We start from the raw sequence: 24,440 nt of genomic DNA on the forward strand, positions 1-24,440 counted from the left end.
ATTTATAACAATTCATACGCAAAATCAACAAGGTACTGCAAACTCTTTATTTAGGAAATTACAAGAGTATTGTAGTATACAAAGTGCTTATTTTAACACTGAACTTTATCGAATTCCTATATTTTTTCTCATATAAGTAAAGAAAAAGGAATATTCTTTCTTTTTTTGTAATACCATTAACTTTCAAGTGCATTACTGAACTATTTATTTACAATAATTTTAATTGTCCGTTGAGCCATCTTTTCTTTGGAATCCAAAGTGCTTCCAAACGAATGACTTGAAGCCCAAAGGGGAGCGAATTTCCTCGTCTTCTTGGACACTAGCCATAGCACCAGCCCGCCCAGGAGCCGCGTAGTTGTCGGCTCCCCTTTCACGTGCCTGCTCTGCTCACAACACAGCACGCCGCGTACTGCTCCCGGAAAGAGGAAGCAAGCAACAATGAACTGGATTTCAAACTAAAGTCGCGTCTAATGTCCGAGGTCAAACACGGCGATATAAATCGATGTTTACGTTTAGCATCGATGCCAATAAATCGTAGAGCATTATATCGATTAATCGATGTGTATCGATGAATCGTTACACCCCTAGTAAACATCGACGAGGAAATTCGCTCCCCTTTGGGCTTCAAGTCATTCGTTTGGAAGCACTTTGGATTCCAAAGAAAAGATGGCTCAACGGACAATTAAAATTATTGTAAATAAATAGTTCAGTAATGCACTTTAAAGTTAATGGTATTACAAAAAAAGAAAGAATATTCATTTTTCTTTACTTATATGAGAAAAAATATAGGAATTCGATAAAGTTCAGTGTTAAAATAAGCACTTTGTATACTACAATACTCTTGTAATTTCCTAAATAAAGAGTTTGCAGTACCTTGTTGATTTTGCGTATGAATTGTTATAAATCAGGATATTGTTCTATATTTTTTATTTAAAAAATAAAAATATCGATCGTGGAGCACTATATCGTGATGTATCGTGAATGAATCACAGCAGGCTTTAAGATATCGGCAATAATCGTATCGTGTTCCTTTGTATCGATATGATATCGTATCGTGACAAAACCCGCGATTTACACCCCTAATGTTTACGTTTAGCATCGATGCCAATAAATCGTAGAGCATTATATCGATTAATCGATGTGTATCGATGAATCGTTACACCCCTAATATATATATATATATATATATATATATATATATATATGTATCATATCATATTTAAATCAATCAATAAATAAAGTACGAGTGAACGAGGACATGAAGTTGGTTGGGGTGTGAGAAGAGGATTCACAGGATAGGGTGAGATGGAAACAGATGGCGAGCCCTGAGGGGAAAAGGAAAAGAAGATATTGTAGTGGGTTGACGTAATTCACCCGGAACCTAAGTTCACGTTACAGAGTTCCGGTGGGACAGTTTACACGTGTGGGAATTTCCTGTTGAGTTTGGTGTGTGTTAGGATCTCGAAGGGAAAAGAGTCTGCCCGTTGTTGATTAAGAATAATTATAAATGTCATTAAAACAACTGCCGTTGGCACCGTCGTTTGTCACTCCGCCTCCGACTCCAGTCCTTGCACACCACAATATATCAATTATAACAGTTACTTAAAAGTACATCATTGGAAATAATTTGTAAATGATTTCTTTAAAATACGCTCAATTCTTTTGAGTGAAGAAAGTCGCAGACCATGACCACGCCCCCTCATCGTTGCCTGGCAACCTTCGTCCGCTAAGCCAAACAATTTGCCGGTTCGGCGCGGAAGGACGACAGAGCCGGCTAGTGGAGGACAGCATGAGCTCGGTGGCGTTGTCGGCCGTTCTGGACAAGCACATTCGCCGCCTGTGTCTCGACCAGTTTCCCTGTGGTAAAGGCAGCTGGGTGAGGGAGTACTTACTAGGGGTGTAAATCGCGGGTTTTGTCACGATACGATATCATATCGATAAAAAGGACCACGATACGATTATTGCCGATATCTTAAAGCCTGCTGTGATTCATTCACGATACATCACGATATAGTGCTCCACGATCGATATTTTTATTTTTTAAATAAAAAATATAGAACAATATCCTGATTTATAACAATTCATACGCAAAATCAACAAGGTACTGCAAACTCTTTATTTAGGAAATTACAAGAGTATTGTAGTATACAAAGTGCTTATTTTAACACTGAACTTTATCGAATTCCTATATTTTTTCTCATATAAGTAAAGAAAAATGAATATTCTTTCTTTTTTTGTAATACCATTAACTTTCAAGTGCATTACTGAACTATTTATTTACAATAATTTTAATTGTCCGTTGAGCCATCTTTTCTTTGGAATCCAAAGTGCTTCCAAACGAATGACTTGAAGCCCAAAGGGGAGCGAATTTCCTCGTCTTCTTGGACACTAGCCATAGCACCAGCCCGCCCAGGAGCCGCGTAGTTGTCGGCTCCCCTTTCACGTGCCTGCTCTGCTCACAACACAGCACGCCGCGTACTGCTCCCGGAAAGAGGAAGCAAGCAACAATGAACTGGATTTCAAAATAAAGTCGCGTCTAATGTCCGAGGTCAAACACGGCGATATAAATCGATGTTTACGTTTAGCATCGATGCCAATAAATCGTAGAGCATTATATCGATTAATCGATGTGTATCGATGAATCGTTACACCCCTAGTACTTACCGAATTGACGCGATCCCACCGGCGCCTTTTTACGAAACATTGGGACAAACCGAAAGTCCCGACAATTTTATTTGAATTTTTTTTCGAATTATTTTAAGTGTCATACTTTTGGAGAAATAGTTGTATTTTATTCATGCTTGTAATTCGTTTTTTAACTTTTCTTTGTCCCTTCCAACTTCTCCTTTTTCGATTTAAAAAATGGGAATCATTTTTTAAATGAAATATAGTACTACAAATTAAATCCACAACCGGGTTTTGACAAACAGAAAAAGGCTTCTCACAAAATACCCAACTGAAATACTTTGGGGGCATAAAAATGAGCTTGAACATGAACATTTCCCCAATAAAATAAATGAATAAATTGACATTTTGAACATGATTGAGGGGAAATCATTGTCCATGTCATTTTTGCATTTGAGCAAAGAAATGTGTGCGTTTCCTCCTAACAGAGGAAGGACGGCGGCAGTGAGGCTGAGGCAGTGACGGAGGACACGGACGCGCTGCTGGACCTGTTAAACTGCCCGCACTCTCCGTGGCACCACGACGAGCCGTGGAGCCCGCAGGCCGCCGCCCTCCAGCGTGTGGCCGTGGTGGAGCCAGAGCGACTGGACGCCGACTTTGTGTGCAGCTACTTCAGGAAGCTGCGGATTGTCGACAAGGACGTGAGGAATCTGTTTTTGTAGAGCCTTCTTGCATCAGAAATGTGTAGCGGTGAATTATTGCTTGGCCTTGTTTAGGTGTCTGTGGTCGACAACTACCTGCTGAAGTTCTGCAACTTACAGGAACTTGTGCTCAGCGCCAACCGCATCAGCGAAATCTCGGCCGAGAACCTTCCCAGGACGCTTAAGGTGTGCTGACCCCTTAATATTTCGACCCAAATTTGAAACCCTAACCCTTGTTTGAAACTATATCGCAATCTTAGCCCTATTCTGAAACCCCAAACCTAATTTGAAACCCTATTTTAATTTGGAACCCTTACATTTCAGCTGCTATATTCACATACAATTGCTGTCCCATTTCTAAAGAATGTATCAACACACTTGTTCACATTTGTTACTAACCTAAGTGGCCAATTTCCAATGTGTACCATTGGAGGTGTTGGAGCTGCGTGCCAACCAGCTGTGCGCTCTGGGCCGCCTGGCCATCTCTCCGCCCCCTCGCCTGCAGTACCTCGGGCTGGCCGCCAATCGTCTGGGATCCCATCGAGACGTCACCCTGCTCACAGGAAAACAATGGTTGCTCCTCAAATAACTAACATAGTTCCTTGACATCAAAACACCATCAGGCCACTTATTCTCTACTCCCTTATGTAGTTCTCGTGTGTATTTTTGGGTGGCATTGCGAGTCGTGACCTCAGCCTTGTTATTATAATCCCTGCGTGTGTTACGCGAGAGGCCTGAGCTGGTGTGTCTGGACCTGAGCGAGTGCGACTTCAGAGAACAGCGCCCCCTGCTGAAGGCGCTGGGTACGCTGCCGTGTCTGCGGACCCTGGTGCTGGAGGGAAACCCATTCACGCTGGCACCCTCGTACCCTGGCTTCGCCGTGAACGCCCTTCCCCGACTCTCCTACCTGGACGCGGCGTGGATCGCCCCCGAGGAGCGGCACCGCTACAGGGGAATGGCCAACATGAGCCGTGAGCGTCCACCTTTCTCATCCTTCATATTTTTACTAGTTATAATTAAAAGATTACCTTAGACCTTCTGGTGGACTGGGCGTCGGCCACCGTGCGCGTGGGCGTGATGCAGGGGGTCCCGGACCCGCAGGACGAGGACCCTGACGCTCCGGAGTTCCCGGTGGTCAGCTACAGCTACGTCATCTCGTACATGTTCTTCAGTCACCAGACCACCGCCTACCGGGTAACGCGCGTTCCACTCGTCTTTACACCGCCCGTTCAGTGACAGAAGCTAGATGGCGCTGTTGGCAGGAAGTTGTGATTGGTGGTCCGGCGAAGCGTCAGAGTCAGGACCAGGGTGCTGAGCCAACTCAGTCGCTTAACAAGAAGAGTGTAAAAGAGATTGTGGTGGTCAACCTGGCAGACTGCGACGAGGATCAAACTTCCTCCTCTTGTGGTAATCATTCAAAAAAAATCTATGTGTATCTAATGACAGTCACCAACAGATTTAGAACATGAATAACGTGTATCCATAACGTGTCAGCTGCTACAAATACACTCGAGTAACTTATTCACGTGTAATAACCATCTACCTCGCAGGGTGAAAGTGAAATTCGGGGATATTAACTTTGTCACAGAATCGCGATACAGCACGTCGTCCCAGCCGTGGGCCGACTGCGTTGACTTTGGCCACGTGCTGACGTTTGTCGTGCGAGACCTGAGCGGCTTCAAGAAGTTCCTCCATCGAGGATTTTTCATTTATATCGAGCAGGAAAAGGTAAGAAGTACAAAAGTAGCCACTAGGGGGCGGAAAAACTCTTGTACAAGTTAGTAATGTAATAGTTTTAAAAAAAGCACTCATATTTTAAAGTACATTACAATGATTTTTATTATATGACCGTTTTTAAAATACATCTTTTACATTATATTGACATCCACAGAGCTAGAAAAAAAGGACAGTGACTTGAACAATTTACTGTAGGAAGTTCAGTAATGAAGTATCTGTTTGTGCAGTGTCAATAATTAAATATCGAATTTAAAAAAAAAAAAAAAAAACTCTCATCTTACTTTCAGATCCTGTCGTGGCCTGCGGAGGTCTTAGACGATTCCGGACAAGGTGCCACTGACAAGAAAGGGAAAAAAGTGAGTTTCATCATCTTAGTCGAGCAGGTCCAAAAAGGTACAATCGGGTCATGCTATGGCAAGTAGACGTTATTGTTTATAAAAAAGAAAAAAAGAAAGACTTTGCCTTTTAACAAACACATTAAAAGTCTTAATGTTGGAATTATGAAACTGATGATTAACAATGAATGAGCTGAATATGAAAATAGTTTGAAAAATGTGGACGTAGTTGACAAACTTTGTGTGGAACGTTTCACATGTATTGAAATGTGGCACTTGTCGGAACGCTTTTCAGCCCAAGACTACAAAAGACAAGCGAAAGAAATCTGTGGCGGAGTTGGTGGCGGACCCGCCTGTGACCACGGTGGTGGCATCCTCGCACGTGTCCCTGCGCGGCCTTTTCGGCGGAAATCCAAAAGCGGACATCCTTTGCAACTTTGGCTCAATGCACAAAGATGCTCCGGTGGAAGAAGCTTCCGTTACGGACGAGGCGAGTTAGCACTTGTTTTTCACTGGATTAAGTTTGCCATTCATGTGTTGTTGTTCTTTGAAGAACGTGAGCGTGGACAGCAAATCCAAGGACGATTCCAAGAAGAAAGGAAGCCGTGCTGGATTCAAGAAACCTGGCAAAGGTGATTCTGACATTAAACCTTTGGTGCCATGTTGCATGACCATATGAAGTTGGCCTCGCTCACCTTCCGCTTCACAGGGATGCGGCGCGAGGAGAGCGACGCCGACACGCCGAGCCAGCCCGAGACGGTCACGGCGGAGCTGAGCGTGGAGCTGAAAAAGTGGCGCCACACCTCCGAGGTGTCGCCGCTGGTGCCCGCCAACTCCTGAGGCAAGACGCACTCTGACTTTCATTTTGACACACTTTTATTTGTACAGAAAAGCCAAAGTAGAAAGAAGACGCAAGGAAGTGCTTTCAAGTATTCTGCCTGCATGCGCCCCACCAAAATGCAATAAAAAAAGTATTTTCAGGCATAGAAAAAAAATGCACTATGGCTCCCAAATTGTCACACCATTGTATCCTTCACAAAGAATCATTTGTGGGGATTTATAGTTCTTTATCTCTATATACACACTGCTCACAACAATTTTGGGATATGGTAAAACTTCTGAATGAATCAAGATTGCACTCTAACCTCGGCAGCTGACCTTAAATTGCTCTGTTTCTTTCATTTCCGGGCTTCCATTTTCATTTCTGCCACCTCCGGTTCCTCCAAATTAAGGATGTCTGTAAAGCTTATAGCCAGTTTTAAGCTGAGGCAAAAATGTCGGCCTATATCCCGAGTTTTTTTTTTGCCACGAGTGTGACAAGCTGTGCAAACAAGGATGCCACGTTCTAGCCCTCAAGTCGCTTTTTTTGCACGATGGACGGACAACCCGAGGCGGGCCGCGTTTAGAAGGTTCGGTCGTCATTGCAGTCGTGGCTCCAGTGGCCGAAGAGCTCGCAAATGTCGCAGTAGGGCCGCTCGGCGCCCTTGCTGCCATGGTAGGCGGTGTGCGGCGGCGTGTCGGGCGTTTGCGCCTGCGCCGGGCAGTCCTCCGTGTCATGGCGGTCGAAGCAGTCGCAGATGTCGCAGAATAGTCGAGGAGGGGGCTTCTTCTTTTTCTTCTTCTTGCTGCTCTCCTTGTCCTCCCTACACAAAGCATTAGGGTACACTTTTAGTTTACAATTTAATACAATAGAACTTTCGCAACACAATGTTTCTTTTCTTACAGTAGTCACATAATTGATTCCTGCTATTTTGTCAAAACACTATTACAGGATTAATACAAGATGGTCAATTATTCCATTTTTTTTACTGACCCGTCGTCGTCGTCCAACTCGCTGGCGTTGTTGCCGTTGAGAGCGGCAGCGGCCAGTTTCTCCAACTGGTCCTTGAGGTCCAAATTGTTCTTCCGCAGGTCAACGATGACCGAATTCAAGAAGTCAATCTGGCCCCCCCCACCCAAAACATCAACAAGAAATTAATGACTGCTCCAAAGACACGTACTGTATGACTCGGGATGGGCATTTGCAGGAATTGATCTTAAAGGTGAAAGGTTCCGTTTGATGTACCCACTTAAAAATTCACACCTTGAAATCTACTTATTTGTACGATTGTATAAAAATCAATTGTCTTACACAAAAAAAATATTGTTTACATAATGGCGACAACATTGCTGTAATTACTGTAATTTCCAAAGAGGAAACAAAAATTGCTTATATTTATTTATGTATTGGAAATACAATCTTACACATCTAAGAAAAATGTTACAAAAAGGAGGCACAAATATCTACATAATTGTAAAAGTACATCTCAATGATTGAATGCCCATCTCGAAGCAACTGTTTCTGTCAAGTGAGTGTGAACCCAAACAAAGGCAAATGAGTGATGACCACCCCAACGCACTCGGAATCCCCGTGATGACTTCACATATATTTAAAGGGGACATATTATGGACAACCTAAACAATGCCAAAATGGTAAGCAGAGCTGCAGTGCTAACGTTAGCATTAGCTAGCAGCAGATCTTATGTTTGGTCATGTGCCACACCACGACACTAATTGACAAGTGAAATTTGGCAGTCACTCAGGAACAATTTGGAATTGTGTGGGCAATAAAAAGCATAACAGGTCTCCTTTAAGTGACACATGCTTGCATGCACGAGTGACGCTGACAACAACAAAAAAACATGAACAAACCGCTGCCTGATGGTTCTGCGGCATTGCAGACAGAGCACAGCATTGGGGTGAACGGAGGAGAGGAAGAAAATAGCAGGTTCAAATTAGAATACAATACGCACACACAAAATGGGACAGTATGACATTTTAGAGGTTGGGCGGACACATCATTAGGCACACCTGCGCAATCTCATGACATCCAACCATCCTCACAAAATAAGCCTTGATGAAGATGATGCTACATTTTCAGGGGGATAAATATTGGGGAAAATTTAACTATTTTAATTCGTTTGGTGGTGCGCTGCGGTTGCGCAATCGGACGCGCAAATGAAAAAATGCTTTTTTCTTTTCTTTTTTGCTTGGAACGGATTATATTTTTTCCATTATTTGTAATGGGCAAACATGATTGGGAATTCGAACGATTCACTTCTCAAACAGCCTTCTGGAACGGATTGTGGTCGAAAACCATGGCTCCACTGTACTAGATTAAAATGAAACAACTACAAACAAATACGACAAAAAATATTGAACAAAATCAGACAAGATATTTGGATACTAGAAAATAATTAGGTAAATAGAAATATACAAAATTTCAATGTAAGAAAGAAAATCCACCGTATTGTGCAAGTGTACCTAATGAAGTGTACTGAGGGACTAATGCGGTTGAGCCCCTCTAAAAGGTGATACTGAAACAATCAACACTCGACTCATGTTGCAAGCAGCTCAGTTCTGTACGACCGCCCCCCAAGAGACTTTAGAAAGAAGAAAAACGGCACTAGGGGCAGGGTAAGGAAGCAAGTTGACACTCAACTTCCTCTTAAAGCCTTTCCGAGTTTTCCCTGATGAACGTACCTCGGCCTGCGTGTCCGTGTCCCTCAGCTGGCTGACAACGACATCACCTGCACGCCCAAGAGTGTAGAGGCACGGTCACGCCACCATCGTTCAGAAAGTGACACAAATTCGACCGGCATCAAAAGTGCACCTGATGGGGCGGCAAGCTCTTGCTCCAGCTCTTTCACTCGCTCCTTGAGCTGAGCCTTGTCCTGCTCCAAGGCAGCGATGGCGGTCTGCAAGGTTTGGGCTGAGGCACTTTGCACACGCGTGGCAGCCAGCTGAAGAACAAGCAATATGAGCGCAAAAATGAACCCATATTGAGAGAGAGAAAAAAATACTAAAGCCAAAATCAGACAGGGAAAAACGACAACAATGAATGTTTATGGTGGTTTTGCTCGACCTCGCTCTTTAGGGCCTCCATCTGCTGATCCTTCTCGGAGGCTAAGACACCGTTTTTACGAACGGACCTTTGGAACTCGGCATTCTCCTTCTCCATCTTCTTCTTCAAAGTGCTCTCGCTGTCCACACAGGAAAAAAAAAAAAAAAAAAAGAACAGTGCACATTGAGTACAGGAATGATGTCTCATCTTTTTGCTTCAGCACATTTCATTCTCGGGACTGAAGGCAAGTTTCAAATGTAGCTGAAATTAACAGTAGAGTACCTGAAGGCATAACTTGGCAGGCTTTCAGAAGAATACATTAAACAAAAAAAGGGTTTTAATTCTTGTGAGATGGTAGAAAGGTAATAAGTGACAAAATGTGTCATTGCCAAACCTTTGCTTCAACTCCTTCAACTGTGCTTGGAGTTTTGAGTGCTCGTCCCTGAGCTGGGGGGGGGACAAAAATCATCATGCTCAAGACTCAACTTGATTGTGCAGCATTGACAAGAACACCTTGCTAAATTCACTGTGGTCCTGGTGATTGTTCTCGACATCCTGAGCCAGCTTGTCCTTCTCGTTTTGGATCGACTGCAGGGAGCGTGACTTAACGGACACCGCTTCTTTGAGCTCCTCGCTAAGGATGAGCAGAAAACGGCCATGTTGCGCTGTTCAATACCAAAACGTAGGAATTTACGTGGCGGGCGGGCGTGCTCACGTTTCCCGGGAGAGACTCTCCAGCTTTTGGCTTTTGGCATAAAGTTGCTCTTTGGAGGTGCTCAGCTCTTGCTGGTACTTTGATTGCTCTTGTTTGAGCTCATCCATCTGAAGGGATAATCAACGCAAGACAATCAAATATTAGAGCCAGATTACAAAATAGAGAATAGGAGGGGAAAAAATACAGCGGCGTCTTCACTCAAATCAACTCTCGCTATTATAATAACTGAAAATGTCATGAATTCTTTCAAATTATTTTTTGAATAGAAAAGCGTTTGTGTTCTCTAACAATAACATTTGCTGTGTTTGATCAGTTGATCAATAATATCTTTTTTTGAATTCCGAATAGGTACCTGCGTTTCCATTTCTCGCTTGGAAGAATGAAGACTCTCCAGCTGAACTTGAGCTTCACACTTATCTTGGAGCAAAGCGTCTCTCTCCTTGGTCAGCTGCTCAAGGGCCTCGGCGGTCTGGCCGGAAGCCTCGGAAGCCTGCGGCGAGCGGGACCATGATGAAACACTGTTTTAGAACGCAGCGCGGGCCACGGCGCAGCAGAGATGACAAAAGCTTGATTCGAGCCTCATTTTGGTCTCGCCGGATCGAGAGCGTGCTCAATTGTAGAACCAATTAAAATAATACACAGTGAACATGTGTGCAGTACAAATAGATACGACCTGTAGACTCAGAACGGAGGGGAAAGTGGAAATGAATGCGAGTTAGCCGTTTTATTAGGTACACCTGTCCTGTACCCGACAAGATTAATTCTGACAGCTCTGGTACAAGAAGCTATAAAAATTAGCGGCTGTTTTTTTTTTTTTTTTTTTTGGGCGCTCAATTAGCAACAATAATAAAAGGACCCGTGATTGCTCTTGTAACGCAAATTTCGCCAAAACACCGCAAAACGGAAGATTGCGTTATAAGCCCACAGGGAGGAAAGAAGGCTTGCAATGTATGGTGAGGATGTGAAGAATGAAAACCAGGAAGACAGACAAGCAGGCATGCAGGTGCACTGGCGTACTAGAGGAACTAGCGGAGGAATACCTCAAGCTGCTGAGCAATGGCCTGTTTAAGTTGAGACTGGAGCCGCTCTCCTTCGGCCACAGCCTCTTGGTGGCGTTTCTCCGTGGCGGCCGTGTCCACTCGGAGGGTCTTCACATCCTCCTGCAAGTCCTCAAGCTGGCCAATTAGCAGTGACTTTTCCACAAGCCACTGGGACACGTTGTGCTCAGAGCGACTGCGTCCAGCGAGGAGCGCCTCCTTCTCCGTTTCCAGTGCCGCCACCCGTTTGTCGGTCTCGTCCAATTTGGATAAAAGCTCTCGCTTGTCTTCAGACAAGCGGCGGGTCACTAGCTCTTGTTCCTTGAGTTTTGCTTTTGCCAGGTCGGTTTCTGCCGTTAAAGACTTCTGCTGCTCGTCTGCGTTCTGAAGTTGGGCGGACATGTCGTCGTTGTCCCGCCGAACTCGGGACAGGGTGTTCTGCAACTCCTCCGTTTGCCAAGCGGCCCGAGTCCGTTCACTGGATTCCGCCTCGAGCCGTTCCTCCAGATGCTGCTTGGCCTCGGACAACGACTCCGTCTGTTTTTTTAGCTCCAGGATCTCTTCGAGGAGCTTCTTCTTTTTAGCATCCGATTCCGCCGTGTGTTTGGAGAGTTTGTCGACTTGCCCTTTCAATTCCAAGGTGGATTGCTCCAGATGCATTTTGAGCTCCCCGCGTCCTCGAGCCAGATCGGCATTGGCCTTTTCCAGGAGTTCGATTTGGGAGGAACGTTTCCCCAGTTCGCTCTCGAGCTGGGCCTTTTCTTTTTCCAAAGACGTCAACTGGGCTACGACTGAATTTGTTTTGCACGTGACTTCCTCCAGCATCCCTTCTAAGCGAGACTTCTCCTGATCGATATCGCCCTGAGTTCTGGAAGAGCTGTCCAATTGATCCTTTGTGGCTCGGATGTCACTCACAAGCTTCTCCCGCTCTTGCAAGAGGTCCTTAATGTCAGCGGCGGCCTTGGAGTGCTTTGCTTCTATTTCGCCTTTCTCACCAGCCAGACGCTCGTAATTTGTCTTCTGCTGCTCGAGCGCCGCGTGGAGGGTCAGTTTCTCCTTCCTCAGAGCATGCAGAGCCTCTGAGCTTTCGGAATTCTGCGTGCCAAACGTCTCCCTCTCTCGTTCCAAAGTTGCAGACATCTCGGTCAGCTTTAGGTTGGACAGAGTCAGTTGCTGGGCAGACTCTTTGATCTTCTCTTTCAGCTCTTCAATATCTTTAAGCAGCTCCTCCTTCTCCTTACAGACTTTCCTCTGTGAGGCGAGCAAGTCCTCCTTCTCCTGCAGGAGATGAAGCCTTTCGGAATGCGTCACTTGGCTGCTGGTCTTGGACTCCTCCAGCATCTGGACCAGGCTGAGGCGAGACGCCTTCAGGTCTTCGCATTCGCGGACGGAGCTGTCCAGCTCCTTCTTGGCGAGGTTGAGCTTATTCTGCAGTTCCTCCTTCAACGCCTCGAGGTTCTTTTTGTCCGACGCGACCGCGCTGATTTCGGAGGACATGGTGGCCTTCTCTTTGCTTAGCGTTTCTACGAGAGACTGCAGCTGATTGTTTGTCATTGTCAGATCTTCTTTCTCCAAGTTGAGAGACTGCAGCTTGGCCTGCAACTCTGCGTTCTTGGCGTCCAGACACTTCTTGCCGGTTTTGGCCGCATCCAACTCCGAGAGGAGCTTGTCGTTCTCGCACGCGAGTTTAGACCTGCTCTCGTTGAGGTCCTCCTCGAGCCTGCTGCGCTCTTTGCAGATGTTTTCATAGTCCTCCAGGAGCTGCTTGTTGTGACTTTCAGCCCGCCGCGCATCCTGCTTCTGTTTGTGCAGCGTGGCATTCTTCTCCTCGTTTTGTTTCCGGAGATCCTCAAGATCGGACTGCTGTTTGATATTTGTGCTCTTCAGGGTGGTGTTTTCATCCTGCGCCTCCAGGAGACCTTTTTTGAGAATCTCCAACTGGTCCTTGAGTGACGTTCTTTCTACCTCTGAGCCCTTGTTGCCGTCGAGTAATTCATCCCTCTCCTTTGAGAGCTTCTCTACGGTAACCCGGAGGTCCTCGTTCTGTACGGAAAGATCCCGGAGAGCAGAAAGCTTGCTCTGCGCCTCTGAGAGCTGCGTTTCCAATTTGCACGTGTCAGCGCGAGCTTCCTCGCTATCCTGACACTTGCGCTCCAGAGCTACAGTCTGCTCTTCCAGTTTTGCGGACAAGTGTTCAACATTATGCTTGGAGGAGTCGAGCTCAGCGGAAAGATGCTGGGGAAAAGCAAGTTGATGGGGGGGGGGGGGGGGGGGCAAAAAAAATGGAGGATATATTCAAAGATGCACATCAAGAAAATGTAAGGTGATCCCCAAAATAAACCAAGCCAATATGTATGAATGCAAACACAAAGGTTAAGCTGCAGAAATTAAAAATAAATAAAAACGGCAAAGACACCATAGCACAACACCGAACGCACGTTCAATAGTGATTTGGATTTTGCAGCAAATCCAATGTTACTCGATTAAACGTGACATTGAGTCACATTTTGCTCCACTGCGATTAGTTCATGATGGCATTTTTTACATGAAATGACGAGAAGGGTCATAAGTGTTAATGTCCAAGGGGAGGTGAGGGGCTTCTCACACATGTACACTAGAACAGGAAAGTAATCACAGCTTCACTTTTTCGAGAAACATCGATTGGTGGGAACGGGATGCAGATTAGCTGAATTTTAAGCTTCGTGGCAAAGACAATGGCATCTTGACTTAGTTTAATTTGTTCTACTGCTGTAGAGGCCTCATTTAAAAAAAAAAAAAAAAAAAAGAAAATCAAATGTCAAGATTAACAATATCGAGGAAAGAAAATCATGTTATGTGATAGCTGGGTACAAAGAGAGAGCCTACTCATTACCTGAAGCTTTTCCTTGTACGTCTTCAGCTCAGACACCATCTTTTCCAGCTCCTGGCTCCTGTCCTTGGAGGAGGAGAGCTCCTTCTTCAGATTGTCCAGTTTGTCTCGCAGCCCTTGGACCTCCTTGCCGTGGACCTCGGAGGCCTGGTTGAGAGCCTTTGCCTGAGAGTCCTTAAGATCCTCGGCCTGGCTTGCACTCTGCTGCACACTCATCTCCTTGGGTACGAGAAAAGACCCCGAGTGACGACGGATGCAACGCTTTGTCATTTTGTCAAAGGATTGACTTCAGAGATCCGACCATCAACAAATAATTAATAAAAAAAATATGCTTTCCCCTAATATATCTGCCATATCACTACTAACCAATGTCGCAATCTTCTCCTGGAGACATTTCATTTGAGCTGCATGGTTGTCTCGCGTCTCACACAGTTCCTGGTCTTTGCGCGACAGATCCTGCTCCCGTTGCTCATTGGAGAGGGCCACCTCGTTCTTCTGTTCCACCAACTGACTCTGCAACTCCTCGAGCCTCCTGAGAGAGGGAAGGCAGGCAGAGCGGATTAAAAGCAGGGGGAAGAACAAATCTTGCCCTCGGATGTTGAACTTATCTGATTAAATATATTACTACAAAAAGATTAGTCACATCTACCTATCGAATTTCTTTCCCCCCTAAGGGTACAGCACTCAGCACCTTTCTTTCTGCCGAAGGTCTTCATTCATTTTGCTCAGCTGCAACGAACTGTCGCCGGATGCCGTCATCATGTCCGAAATGTCTTTCTCCAGTTTGCTCTTGTCCTCGCCCAGCTGCCGCACCTTCTCGTCCGCAGCCGCCAGCTTCCTCTCCAGCCCTGAGTTGAGAGAAACGCGGCGGCTCGTGACTTCATACATAAACATAGTTGTTGTTTCGCACGTTTATGCTGCTTACCACTAAGCTGACTCCTAAGAGACTCTGATTCTGTGGTAAGAGTTGTGCACTGCTCTTCCTTTTTGCTGAACCTCTCAAGGGTTTCTGGCAAACCAAGAATGACATTTGTTTTGTTTTTTTGTTAGGTTGAGGATCTAGTGAAACGGGCACAAGGCGGGGTGCTACGCAACAGGCTGAGGAGAAGACAAAGTGAATAATTCCTTACCTTGCATAGTTTTTGCAGATTTAGTCTGCTCCTCTGTGCTTATAGCCAACTGTTGCTTCTGTGGGCAAGAAAAAAAAAAAAAAAAGTGTTGGCGACCCACCAAATGCATTTCAATGGGCATTGTGGAAAATATAAGTATATTTCTACGATACTGACTGTCATACAATTTGTTAGAACTAATTCAGTGCATGTGTGGATTTAAAGGAGAAAATTAATCCCCAATATCGTTTTTTTTTCTTTTTTAACAAAAATGTTCCACTGCAGAATAGAGGCAAATTATCAAAGTATGATTGTGATGACTAAATAGTCAATTTATATGTATAAATAAAACTAAATACACTTACCAGGCCTCCAAGCTGCTGCTCCACAGCTTCTTTTTCACTGGCTAAGCTTTGCTGGAGTGACAGGATTTCATTCTCTTTGCCTTCCAGCAGTGATCTCAGTTCACCAACTAACTTTTAAGCAAAGAAAATAAAACAAGATTACATTTTTGAAAACCACACTTGAAGCCAACCAAGTATTAGTTTCAAACTCACATGCTCAGTTTTTGCACAATTTCAGCAATTATCTTCGAAAAGGTAAGCTTTTGTACTTGCCACCATAGTTAGTACCTCAGTTGCCTGTGGGTTTCCTTGATTTGGAAGATCTTCCAGTGGTGCTTTCTGGTTGCTTTGGCTAAGACACAAACATCGGACCATTTGTGCCACCGTCTCTTTGGTTTCTCTCTCGTCCTGGGCCTGGCGCGCTAGCTGCGCTCCCATCTCCTCCAGCTCCTTCACCTTGAGCTCGGCCGCGTGGAGCTTTCCGAGGACGTCCTCCAGCTCCACCAGGTGCTGATTCTCAGCTTTGTCAACGCCGGCGCGCACGGCGTCATCTAGGCGCTCCTTGTCTTCGGCGAGGGAGGCCAGACGCTCTTTCAGCTCGTGAATCTGCATGTTGCGGGCGGCGGCGGCTTCCTCCAGGGCTCGCTCGTGTTCCAGCTTCAGCTTCTCCAGCACGTCGGCATTGTCCTTCTCGGCCTGGCTCAGGCGCATGCGAAGCTGCTCGTTGTCGCCGGACAGCTTGACGCCGGCGGCCTGGAGCTGGGCGGTCGCCTCGCCGTGCGCCTTCTCGTGAGACTCCAGTTTCTCCCGTAACCTGGCTAGCTCCTCCTGCCGTTCGGCTTCCAGTGAGGCCAGACGGTCTCTCAGGGACGTGATCTCCTCCAATAGGGGAGAGACGCCGCCGCCGTCAGGGTCGTCGGAGGCCTGCCGGGAGCCCAGACGGAGTTGCAGGTCGGCGACCTCCCGGGTGCGAAGCGAGAGGTCCCGCTCCAGCTCCATGATACGGGATCTCTCCGACACGGTGGCAACCTTGAAAGGCAGACATTTTGAGTTCAGAAGTATCTGACACACTGAGCCTGCTAGCAGGGCACGTGAAAAGACATTCAAAAAGATGATTACAATTTTTTTTTTTTTTTTTTTTTAAACGATTATGCAAATGATATTTATCCCCGATTTTTTTTATCAATCCCACACAGCAACATTTTGAAGTCATCAACTGTCGGGGAATGATTTGAATGTTTTCAAACAAACCTCACAATGGTAACAGTTTTTGTTCAAATGCACCAGTCCAAATTATTATGCACAGTAGTGTAACGCAAATGTTTGATTTTGTTTCAACACAAACATTATCCACCTGCTTTCTTGGAGGACTTTTTTTTTCCAGGGAGGAAATTGGAGGGGGAAAAAACCCCCTCACATTTATGTGTATTTCCACAATAGACCACAAACCAATTCCAGGTGGACCTCCAGACATACCACCTGGTGCAACACTATCATCTCGCTAAAGTGTGTGTGGGTTTTTTTTTTTTTTTCTCTCTCCCCCTCCCTATCCTAACGCGACACGGCATCCATTACCCTAGTGTCTTCTAACTCTCTTTGAAGCTTCTCAGCTTTGGTCTTTTCAAAGTGTAGACTCTGTTCAAGCTCCTTACTGTGGACATGCTCCAGCCTGGTCTGCGTCTGTTAGTACACAAGGGCGGAGGGGAGAAAAAGAAAGAAGGAGAACACACCAGAGCCACCATCACATGCCAGCCCGACACAGACAAGAGGAAGAAGGGGACCAGAATGGACAGTTGGATGGAGTCATGGGTGATAACTAGAGCATAAGGAAGGAGACACCACCAGTTAGTGCACAACGCTTAGGTTGCACCATGAGCACAAAGCTTGTGAATATGCAGAAAAGATGCAATGTGCACGTTGGGAAATTAGGGAGGGGTGAGGGAATAATGGGGACATGCAAACGGACACCTGGTCCAAGAAGCTGTGCTTGGTGGAAAGAGAGGGATGTGGCCATGTATGATGTTGTGCTGCAGTGTTTTTGGATGTTCTTTAATTAAGCTAACTGCATTTGGTATATTTTTGTAGGTCAAATTGTCACATTTTCAAGTTAAAGAAACACAAGCAGCAATGTCCAAATGATTGGAGACGCTACCAGAACTGCTGATAGGTGGGTGGGGGGGAGTGGGATGACGGGAGGGATCTCCAGTGGTTCCATGCCGAGCACTGGACCAACACGGGGAGAAATTTTAAATGATAAAAAAGGACGAAGACAAGAGGGAAGAAGAGGCAATAACATCACTAAATGGGAGGCATTAGAAAAGTTCCAGCATTAGCCGCCAGCTTGCGCTCAACAAACGTTTTTTGTTTAAGGTTTTTGGTTTGTTGTTGTGAAGCCCCATGCACATTCTGAGGGTGACTCATAAACCGTTAGTGCACAGCACACATACACGGAGGGGGATAAAAAGGGGAAAAGGCGTATCCTAACCCTGACGCCCTGGTTTTAATGCTCTAGTTTGAGTTCCTTCCGCAGTGGAGTGGAAGTTGATGACAAATCCTGCCATCCAACACAGCCTGAGCAAGAGCTGGAACACTGCACTTGGAAAAACAGGACTCTCATCAATCAATATACTTTGAGTGGCTAGTTTCTGCTCACATCATTGTAGATAAAGAGAGAATGCAGATGTGGTGCTTCCTGTTCCACCACCACCACCACCGACTTATTCGGACCCTATGACAATCTGGACTTTTGAAAACACGACAAGCAGACACATTTTGGAAAGTAGCCTGCGAGTATTGTTGTACGCTCTACGTATGTATGTGTGTATGTATGTATGTATGTATGCGTGTGTGTGTGAGTAACATATGCAAATGGTCTCATTAAACATGCCTCAGTCTGAATGTGTATGTACTATACATTTTTAAAAATCCATCAAACACATTCATTGTGATGCGTGTGCATATTGAAATGGAATCAAAATTACCTCCAGGTCACCTTTCGTAATGCACGCCTCCTCAACGCGGAACTGAAGGTCTTCCACTTTTCTGTTGGGAGGGAAAAAATAAATAATTAACTATAAACTTTCAATTGTTAACAGTAGACTAAATTTGACGTGTTGGCCCTACCTCCGCTCCTCCTCGAGTTGATTGAGCAGCTCGACTTTGTCTTTGTCAGCCGCCTCCACCAAGGCACGTAACTGATCCATCTTAGCCTCCATCTTCCAGACCACACGATACAAAATGTTCATTTTGTCTGTCAAATTTGATGCCGCCCTTCCCACAAAATGCGCGTTTCATCAGAGTTACCTGCTCTTGGTCATCCCTGAGCAGCGAGATTTCCTGCTCCATCTCACTGGCGTGGCTGGTGGCTTTGGCCACCTCGGCCTTCTCCATGTCCCGCTCCACCATGAGCTGCTCAATGTGTTGCTGCTTCTCCTTTAGAGCCTCCTGCAGGGCCGTGGTGCCTGAGATCTTGCGGTTGTACCGTGACGACGTTTCTGTCAGCTGCGGGATCAAAAACAAACTACCGTAATGCAACGGATATGAAAAGACGCTTGATGCTGAGGGCCCACACTCATTTATTTGTAGTCGACGCTAATCTGTCTTAAGTCATCAGCGCATCTTACCAGGCCAGTGCGGCTGGCCTTGGTGCTGACCGAGGAGGTCACGGAGCTCATGGTGCTGATGGAGGAGGCGCTGGGGCTGCGCTTCAGGCCGCCTGGCGTCACGGCCGCCTTGCGAGCCGTAGCCTTGGCCGGCGTGGTGGAGGGGAACCCGATGCGCGTGACTTTGTGCACCGGTGCAAATAGGCCGTACCTGGGCTGGCACTGGAAGTACCTGCGGAAGCAGACAGGAAAGGAAACCTTTGAAAAAATATTGTGTGAAACTCTGAATTTGTCTAGGTCAATACATTCCTCCCATTAAAAAGATAATAATGGCGAATAAAATTTCATACCTTGTGCCCGCCACTGCACCGTCATTCTTCCCCAAGGGCTCGTCCAGCTCCACACCACACCACTCGCCTTTCGCAAAATCCGTGTCGCCGATAAAGCGCACCACTCCTGCCTTGGTACCGCCGACCTGAGGAAGGGAAGGAAACCCAAAAACGACATTATAGACCTTTAAAGATCAAAACGTGCACCTTGAGAAATAAAGTTCAAACCAAAGATTTACGTAATTGATGAACAGACTCAATATTTGTAATAATTACAAAGTGACTTTTCCATTATACGTCCGCTTGAACGCTTTTCTTTTGAGGAATGTGCAACATCTCGTTTTGCATGTGGTAAACCTCAAAACCGTAGACTGTTTTGAGTAGCCAAAGGTCTCAAAGAGTTCTGACGTGCCCCCCACCACCACCACCACCAAAGCTGACAGTTTGACCGCAATCTGCTCAACACTGGCACGTCTTACTGGTGCTTTACAGGAATTATGTCATTTAGGATTTCAGTGAGCAAAGCAGATTACAGTGAACCCTCTCACTGTTGGAGGTGTTTGGCATCCAAGTACCTGACTCTATAGCAAAAATTCAGGAAGGGGGGGAAAAAAAAACCAACCAGATAACCCGGAAAGAATTTTCTAAATCATACAGACTGGCTGGCTGCATCATTAGACAAATTAGGAAGGTGACATTTTCATTTTCATTTGTATTGCTAAATGAGCCGGATTAATCTATGAAATGAACCGATGTCTAACACAACACATTTCTTAGCATTCTTCATTATTTTGATTAACAAGTGTGGTCACGGAACAAATTAGACTCTTATCTCAAAGCACTGCTGTACAGTGACTATGCTGACATGCTTAAGCTATTATAGAGAAAACAAAAGGCGGCAAAGTTTACCAACACCCGGTCACCCATCTTGAGCTCCCGTTCCCCTTTCTTGACCGAACCGCTCTCTGACAGGTTGGAGACTGATTCGCTGTTGGTGCGAGCCAGGTTGGAAGACTGCGCCGTTGGGATCGCGGACGAGGTCTTCTTGGCTGCTGCAGACTTGACAGCGGGCGCGTGGGAGGCCACGCTGGCTACGGACCGGGCGGGCGAGGCGGCGCGGGAGGGTGGTGCCGTCTGGGTGCCGTCGCCCTCTCCCTCGGTGCGCGACAGCTTGGACGGTCTTGTGAAGATCCCTCGCAGGGCCTCGCACTGGAAGTAGCGCACGCCCGCCACCGAGCCGTCATTCTTTCCGATTGGCTCGTCCAGCACGATGCCCGCCCATTGTCCCGGGGCGAACTGGGTCTCTCCCAAAAACTGCACGTAGCCCGGTTTGGTCCCATTCACCCAGACGCGCTCGCCTATCTGGAAGCTATCGCCGTCATCGTTGTTGTCGTCCACGCCGGAGGCAGATTTTTCGACCACGGCGGTTTTACTTCCTGTTGAAAAGCAGGACAAATAGTACATACATCTCATACCTTGAGGAAGTGTGGCAGAAAATATATATAATATATATACACTATACTAAAGTGCCTTTACAAATCCACTTATACAAATGCCACTAAAAAGGCAAACTTCTGATCTGAATTGTTAAACCAATACAATCCTTTGATTATTATTCCGCTTTCAATTGTGTTCATTTTGTGTCCACCAGGTGTCACTAGTTCAAAGCATGCGGTCTTACCTGAGGCCGGGTTGGTCTTTGGTGCGCCGGTACCTGGTACCCGAGCTACCTTACTGGGCACTTTGATACCGCTGGCCTTGGCCGAGCTCATGTTTCCTCGTGTGGTGTCGTGGACGTCCGAGGCCAAAGTCCGTCAACGGGCGCAGTCTGAACGTAGACCATGTAAACCACCAGGTAAAGGCTCTTGGATGGTGATGTAAAAAATATATATATAATATATACAACTCCAAAAACAGAAAAGGCAGTAGGGGGTTGGAGCGGAAAAAAAAAAAAAAAAAAAAAAACACCCTGAGGGAAGAAAAAAAAAAAAAGATTTGCGCATTGGCAAAATCAGAATAATCTTGTGAAGTGGACCAATATACAGACTACAGTAACAATCTACTCACTGGGTGTTAGATTTCAAACAAATTGTCACTTCATAATTTTATAAACTGTAATTAATCATAATGATGTCGTTCTTCGCCCCTTGGTCACTGTGTGCATGGAAGATGAAAATGTTTGGACGCCCCTGCACTAGTGTAAATATGTCCTTGAGTCATTTGAGGCCACTTTGTTTTGGGAGGCATTCTGTTCCTGTGAGCACAGCAGAGGCCATGTCACACGCCTAAAAATACTCGCCAAAAGGCCAGATGATACGCCGGCACAGATCATGCCTCCGCCGAGCTCTTCTGGCGGCATCCGCGACCTTGATCGACTGGCAAACGCGGCCACTCAGGCTTTTTGTTCTACCAAATGAAATGGGAATGTCTGGCTGGTAGATGAAAACTGGATTATGGCCGGGGGTTTGGGGGGGGGGGGGGGGGCAGATCCGATACCACCACCAGTGTTAGATAATCCTATTTGTCAGATTAGCAGCCCACAGAAAGCGATGTTTGATTTTAAATGTCGTCACCTTTTGTCAACGTGCCCCATAAACCTGCTCAAATGTCATGGAACATTTTTCTCATTACTTTTTGAGCAACTTGCTGTTTCCTAAAAAGGATTTGGGCAGCAAAACTCTAAACAAGTGTTAGATAGATGATGATGATAGAACTTTATTCATCCCACAGCGGGGATGATACTTTTTTTGTAGGCCTATTCGTGCCAGACATGCCTACCAAATTCTAAATGAAACAAGTTTCAGGGTCTGAATTAAAAACATAATAGATAGCAAGCTAAAATCTGAGATGGCTGGCTCAAACCAAAATGGAAGACTTCCTGTGTCTCTTCAGGTGTGTCTTTGAGACTTTGTTGGGACAAGAATTTATCTATGATAGACATGCCTACCAAATTTCATTTCAGTAAAACTTCAACATCTGACCTTGTGGATTCATCAACTTTGTGTTTTATGGCAAGTCGTCAAAACTTTCCCACCATGCTTCACCCACGCAAAAACTCAACCCCAATCTGTCTTGAAGTTGTACCATGTTGTCCAACCTTTATTGCCAATTAGAAAACGCTTACGACAGAAATGTCACAAAAAAGGTGATCTCATCTTAATTAATTCACTCCGTTTGAAACTTAGGCAAAAAAACAACAACACCCACCCACAAACACAGACACACACAACTCCAACCTCCCACATAGACACACTCTCAAGATATTTGTCAGTCGCGGAATGAAAGGCGGCCATCATCATCGACCCAGTTTAACCGGAGCGTTCCAGTTTACACCCCCTATGCCTAGCAAAGAACAGCCTCGGGGGTCATGGGACCGCCAGGAAAAAATCCCCAAAAGACACCGCACTTAATGCCACACAATATATCAACTAGCACTGGTGGACCCCAGAGAGAATCTTGAATGTGGCCCATCCAAGCCATGTCGCATTACGCGCGACCACTCGAGTAAAATCATCCACTTGGAGACTTTCCCGCTGCAATCATGTTAATCTTGAATCTTGTAGCCACACGCTAATCTGCGGCGAGGCTGGCGAGAAGGTGGCAGGGGGTGTTGGGAAGCCAAACCATGGAGCACAGACAAATTGATGCTTCAGGGCCATCACAATAATTTGTTATACACATATGTTTGGGTCCCTCCTTTTCACAGAACCTTGGAGAGTAACAGCATTTTAACATCCAACTAACCCCCACCCACCCACACACACACACACACACACACACACACACACACACACACACACACACACATCCTTCCAAACAGTTCACTAAAATGTCACCTGGATCACAAAGCATTTCAATGATGTAGTGTCTCAAAACACTTTGTGGAGGGGAAAAAAACACTACATCAGAGGACAAAGACCATTTTCTGGAGGATATAAAGGCAGAACATCATGCTACCAAAGTAAAGTTAATACTAAAAAATACAAGTTCGCTTGTTGCGAAAAGCGCAAATTCAAAAACTGTGACAGGACAATGGATTTGACGCTTTCTTTTGTGAGGGGAGCACGGATTACAGGGCCAGGTTTACCTTAAAGTATCTGTCACAGTATCGGAACATCTATTACGACACAAGTGCAGAAGTGATAGGAACCCTTTCATCAATATTTTTGCAGAGCCAATCGTAAATTTGGTAAATTCCGGTTAATTACCATGGAGATTTTCCAACTTCCTCTGCAACTGTGAAAAGTGTCGATTAAGAAGTTCGTGTAAAAATGTATTGTACTTTCCCGTATGCAACAAAACGAGGGGAAAAAAATGTCTGAGGGAGAAAGTTAGGTAGTGCGCTGACGTTGACAGCTTGAACCGAGAAGCTAACGGACGCCGCCTATCTTTGAGGTGGCACATCTGGTCGAGCTAACGGCTAAAAGTAGCCGTAAATGATTTAACAGATTCTTAAAAAAAAATCTTAAAACACTCCGGCTACCCTCCCACCGACCACAGCGAAAGATATACTACAGGGGAACGTCATTCGAAGGCGGCGAAAAGTATCCGCAATGTCGCTTACGCGATGGCAGCTCCGGGGCCGTGGGAGGGCTAACTTTTCCCCGTACCAAATAATAACCACCCCACGGATAACACCGTGTAACTCGTAGCGTTTTTGACAATACGCCATGGTAAGTTAGTGCATATATCAAACGGGCGAGGCCCGAGTGACAGCGGGTAGTGGAAGACCGAGCCACGTTAGCCATTAGCCGACCTGACGCCTCAAGTAAAGTCGTCACTTACCTGGGCAACTTCAACCGACGTCCACTCGTTTAGCGGCATTGCTTTAACCCCTGCCCCATTTTTTTCTTGAAAAGGCGACTGAAATGACTTGACAGTGCGTGAACTGACCTGTTTAGGCGTGCCGTGGATAGAACCCACGTCTTCCCCGTTGAAAGAGAAGAGTTTATCGGTTACTGCTGCTTCGACTTCTCACTCTGGCAACAAATACTGTACCGGCGGAAGCGCGAGGTTTCCGACAAAATAAATTTTGTCCAAATAGAGTTGCCGTAGTAGTGCTCAGATTTGGTCAATGCAGCGGATTGGGTATTTGAATAAGTGTATAACGTGGATCGCGCACGAGTGTAGTTACCCGATTTGCTCTATTCGTCC

General features: G+C 45.8%; 2 protein-coding genes across 9 annotated transcripts; one reads left to right on the forward strand and one right to left on the reverse strand.

The window, feature by feature from the left end:
- Positions 1-1,621: 1,621 nt before the first annotated feature.
- LOC119126751 (leucine-rich repeat-containing protein 43-like) lies at positions 1,622-6,834 on the forward strand. 3 transcript variants are annotated; one of them, XM_037258139.1, is made up of 12 exons: positions 1,622-1,876; positions 3,114-3,326; positions 3,402-3,512; positions 3,760-3,899; positions 4,059-4,297; positions 4,360-4,520; positions 4,589-4,733; positions 4,915-5,054; positions 5,351-5,456; positions 5,694-5,888; positions 5,952-6,030; positions 6,108-6,834. In XM_037258139.1, exons 1-12 carry the CDS (start codon positions 1,790-1,792, stop codon positions 6,253-6,255), a joined length of 1,764 nt encoding a protein of 587 aa, XP_037114034.1. In that variant the 5' UTR covers positions 1,622-1,789; the 3' UTR covers positions 6,256-6,834. The 3 variants fall into 3 exon arrangements, with proteins under 3 accessions (XP_037114034.1, XP_037114035.1, XP_037114036.1); XM_037258140.1 differs by having other exon boundaries at positions 1,623-1,876; positions 5,351-5,423; XM_037258141.1 differs by having other exon boundaries at positions 1,625-1,876; positions 5,351-5,419.
- On the reverse strand, positions 6,639-24,324 carry clip1a (CAP-GLY domain containing linker protein 1a). 6 transcript variants are annotated; one of them, XM_037258079.1, is made up of 27 exons: positions 24,180-24,324; positions 20,968-21,150; positions 20,196-20,722; positions 19,308-19,432; positions 18,979-19,189; positions 18,659-18,856; positions 18,479-18,570; positions 18,337-18,397; positions 16,931-17,035; positions 15,644-16,384; positions 15,377-15,487; positions 15,033-15,090; positions 14,828-14,911; positions 14,594-14,750; positions 14,269-14,434; positions 13,906-14,121; positions 11,037-13,268; positions 10,349-10,486; positions 9,997-10,103; positions 9,795-9,915; positions 9,676-9,728; positions 9,303-9,420; positions 9,051-9,180; positions 8,921-8,967; positions 8,090-8,104; positions 7,212-7,339; positions 6,639-7,041 (listed from the first exon to the last, which is right to left on the reverse strand). In XM_037258079.1, exons 2-27 carry the CDS (start codon positions 21,056-21,058, stop codon positions 6,801-6,803), a joined length of 6,273 nt encoding a protein of 2,090 aa, XP_037113974.1. In that variant the 5' UTR covers positions 21,059-21,150; positions 24,180-24,324; the 3' UTR covers positions 6,639-6,800. The 6 variants fall into 6 exon arrangements, with proteins under 6 accessions (XP_037113974.1, XP_037113973.1, XP_037113976.1 ...); XM_037258078.1 differs by having other exon boundaries at positions 20,968-21,255; positions 24,180-24,317; XM_037258081.1 differs by having other exon boundaries at positions 20,968-21,114; positions 24,180-24,313.
- Positions 24,325-24,440: the final 116 nt, after the last annotated feature.

This window comes from Syngnathus acus, chromosome 9 (genome assembly GCF_901709675.1).
Source record: "Syngnathus acus chromosome 9, fSynAcu1.2, whole genome shotgun sequence".
Classification (NCBI taxonomy): domain Eukaryota; kingdom Metazoa; phylum Chordata; class Actinopteri; order Syngnathiformes; family Syngnathidae; genus Syngnathus; species Syngnathus acus.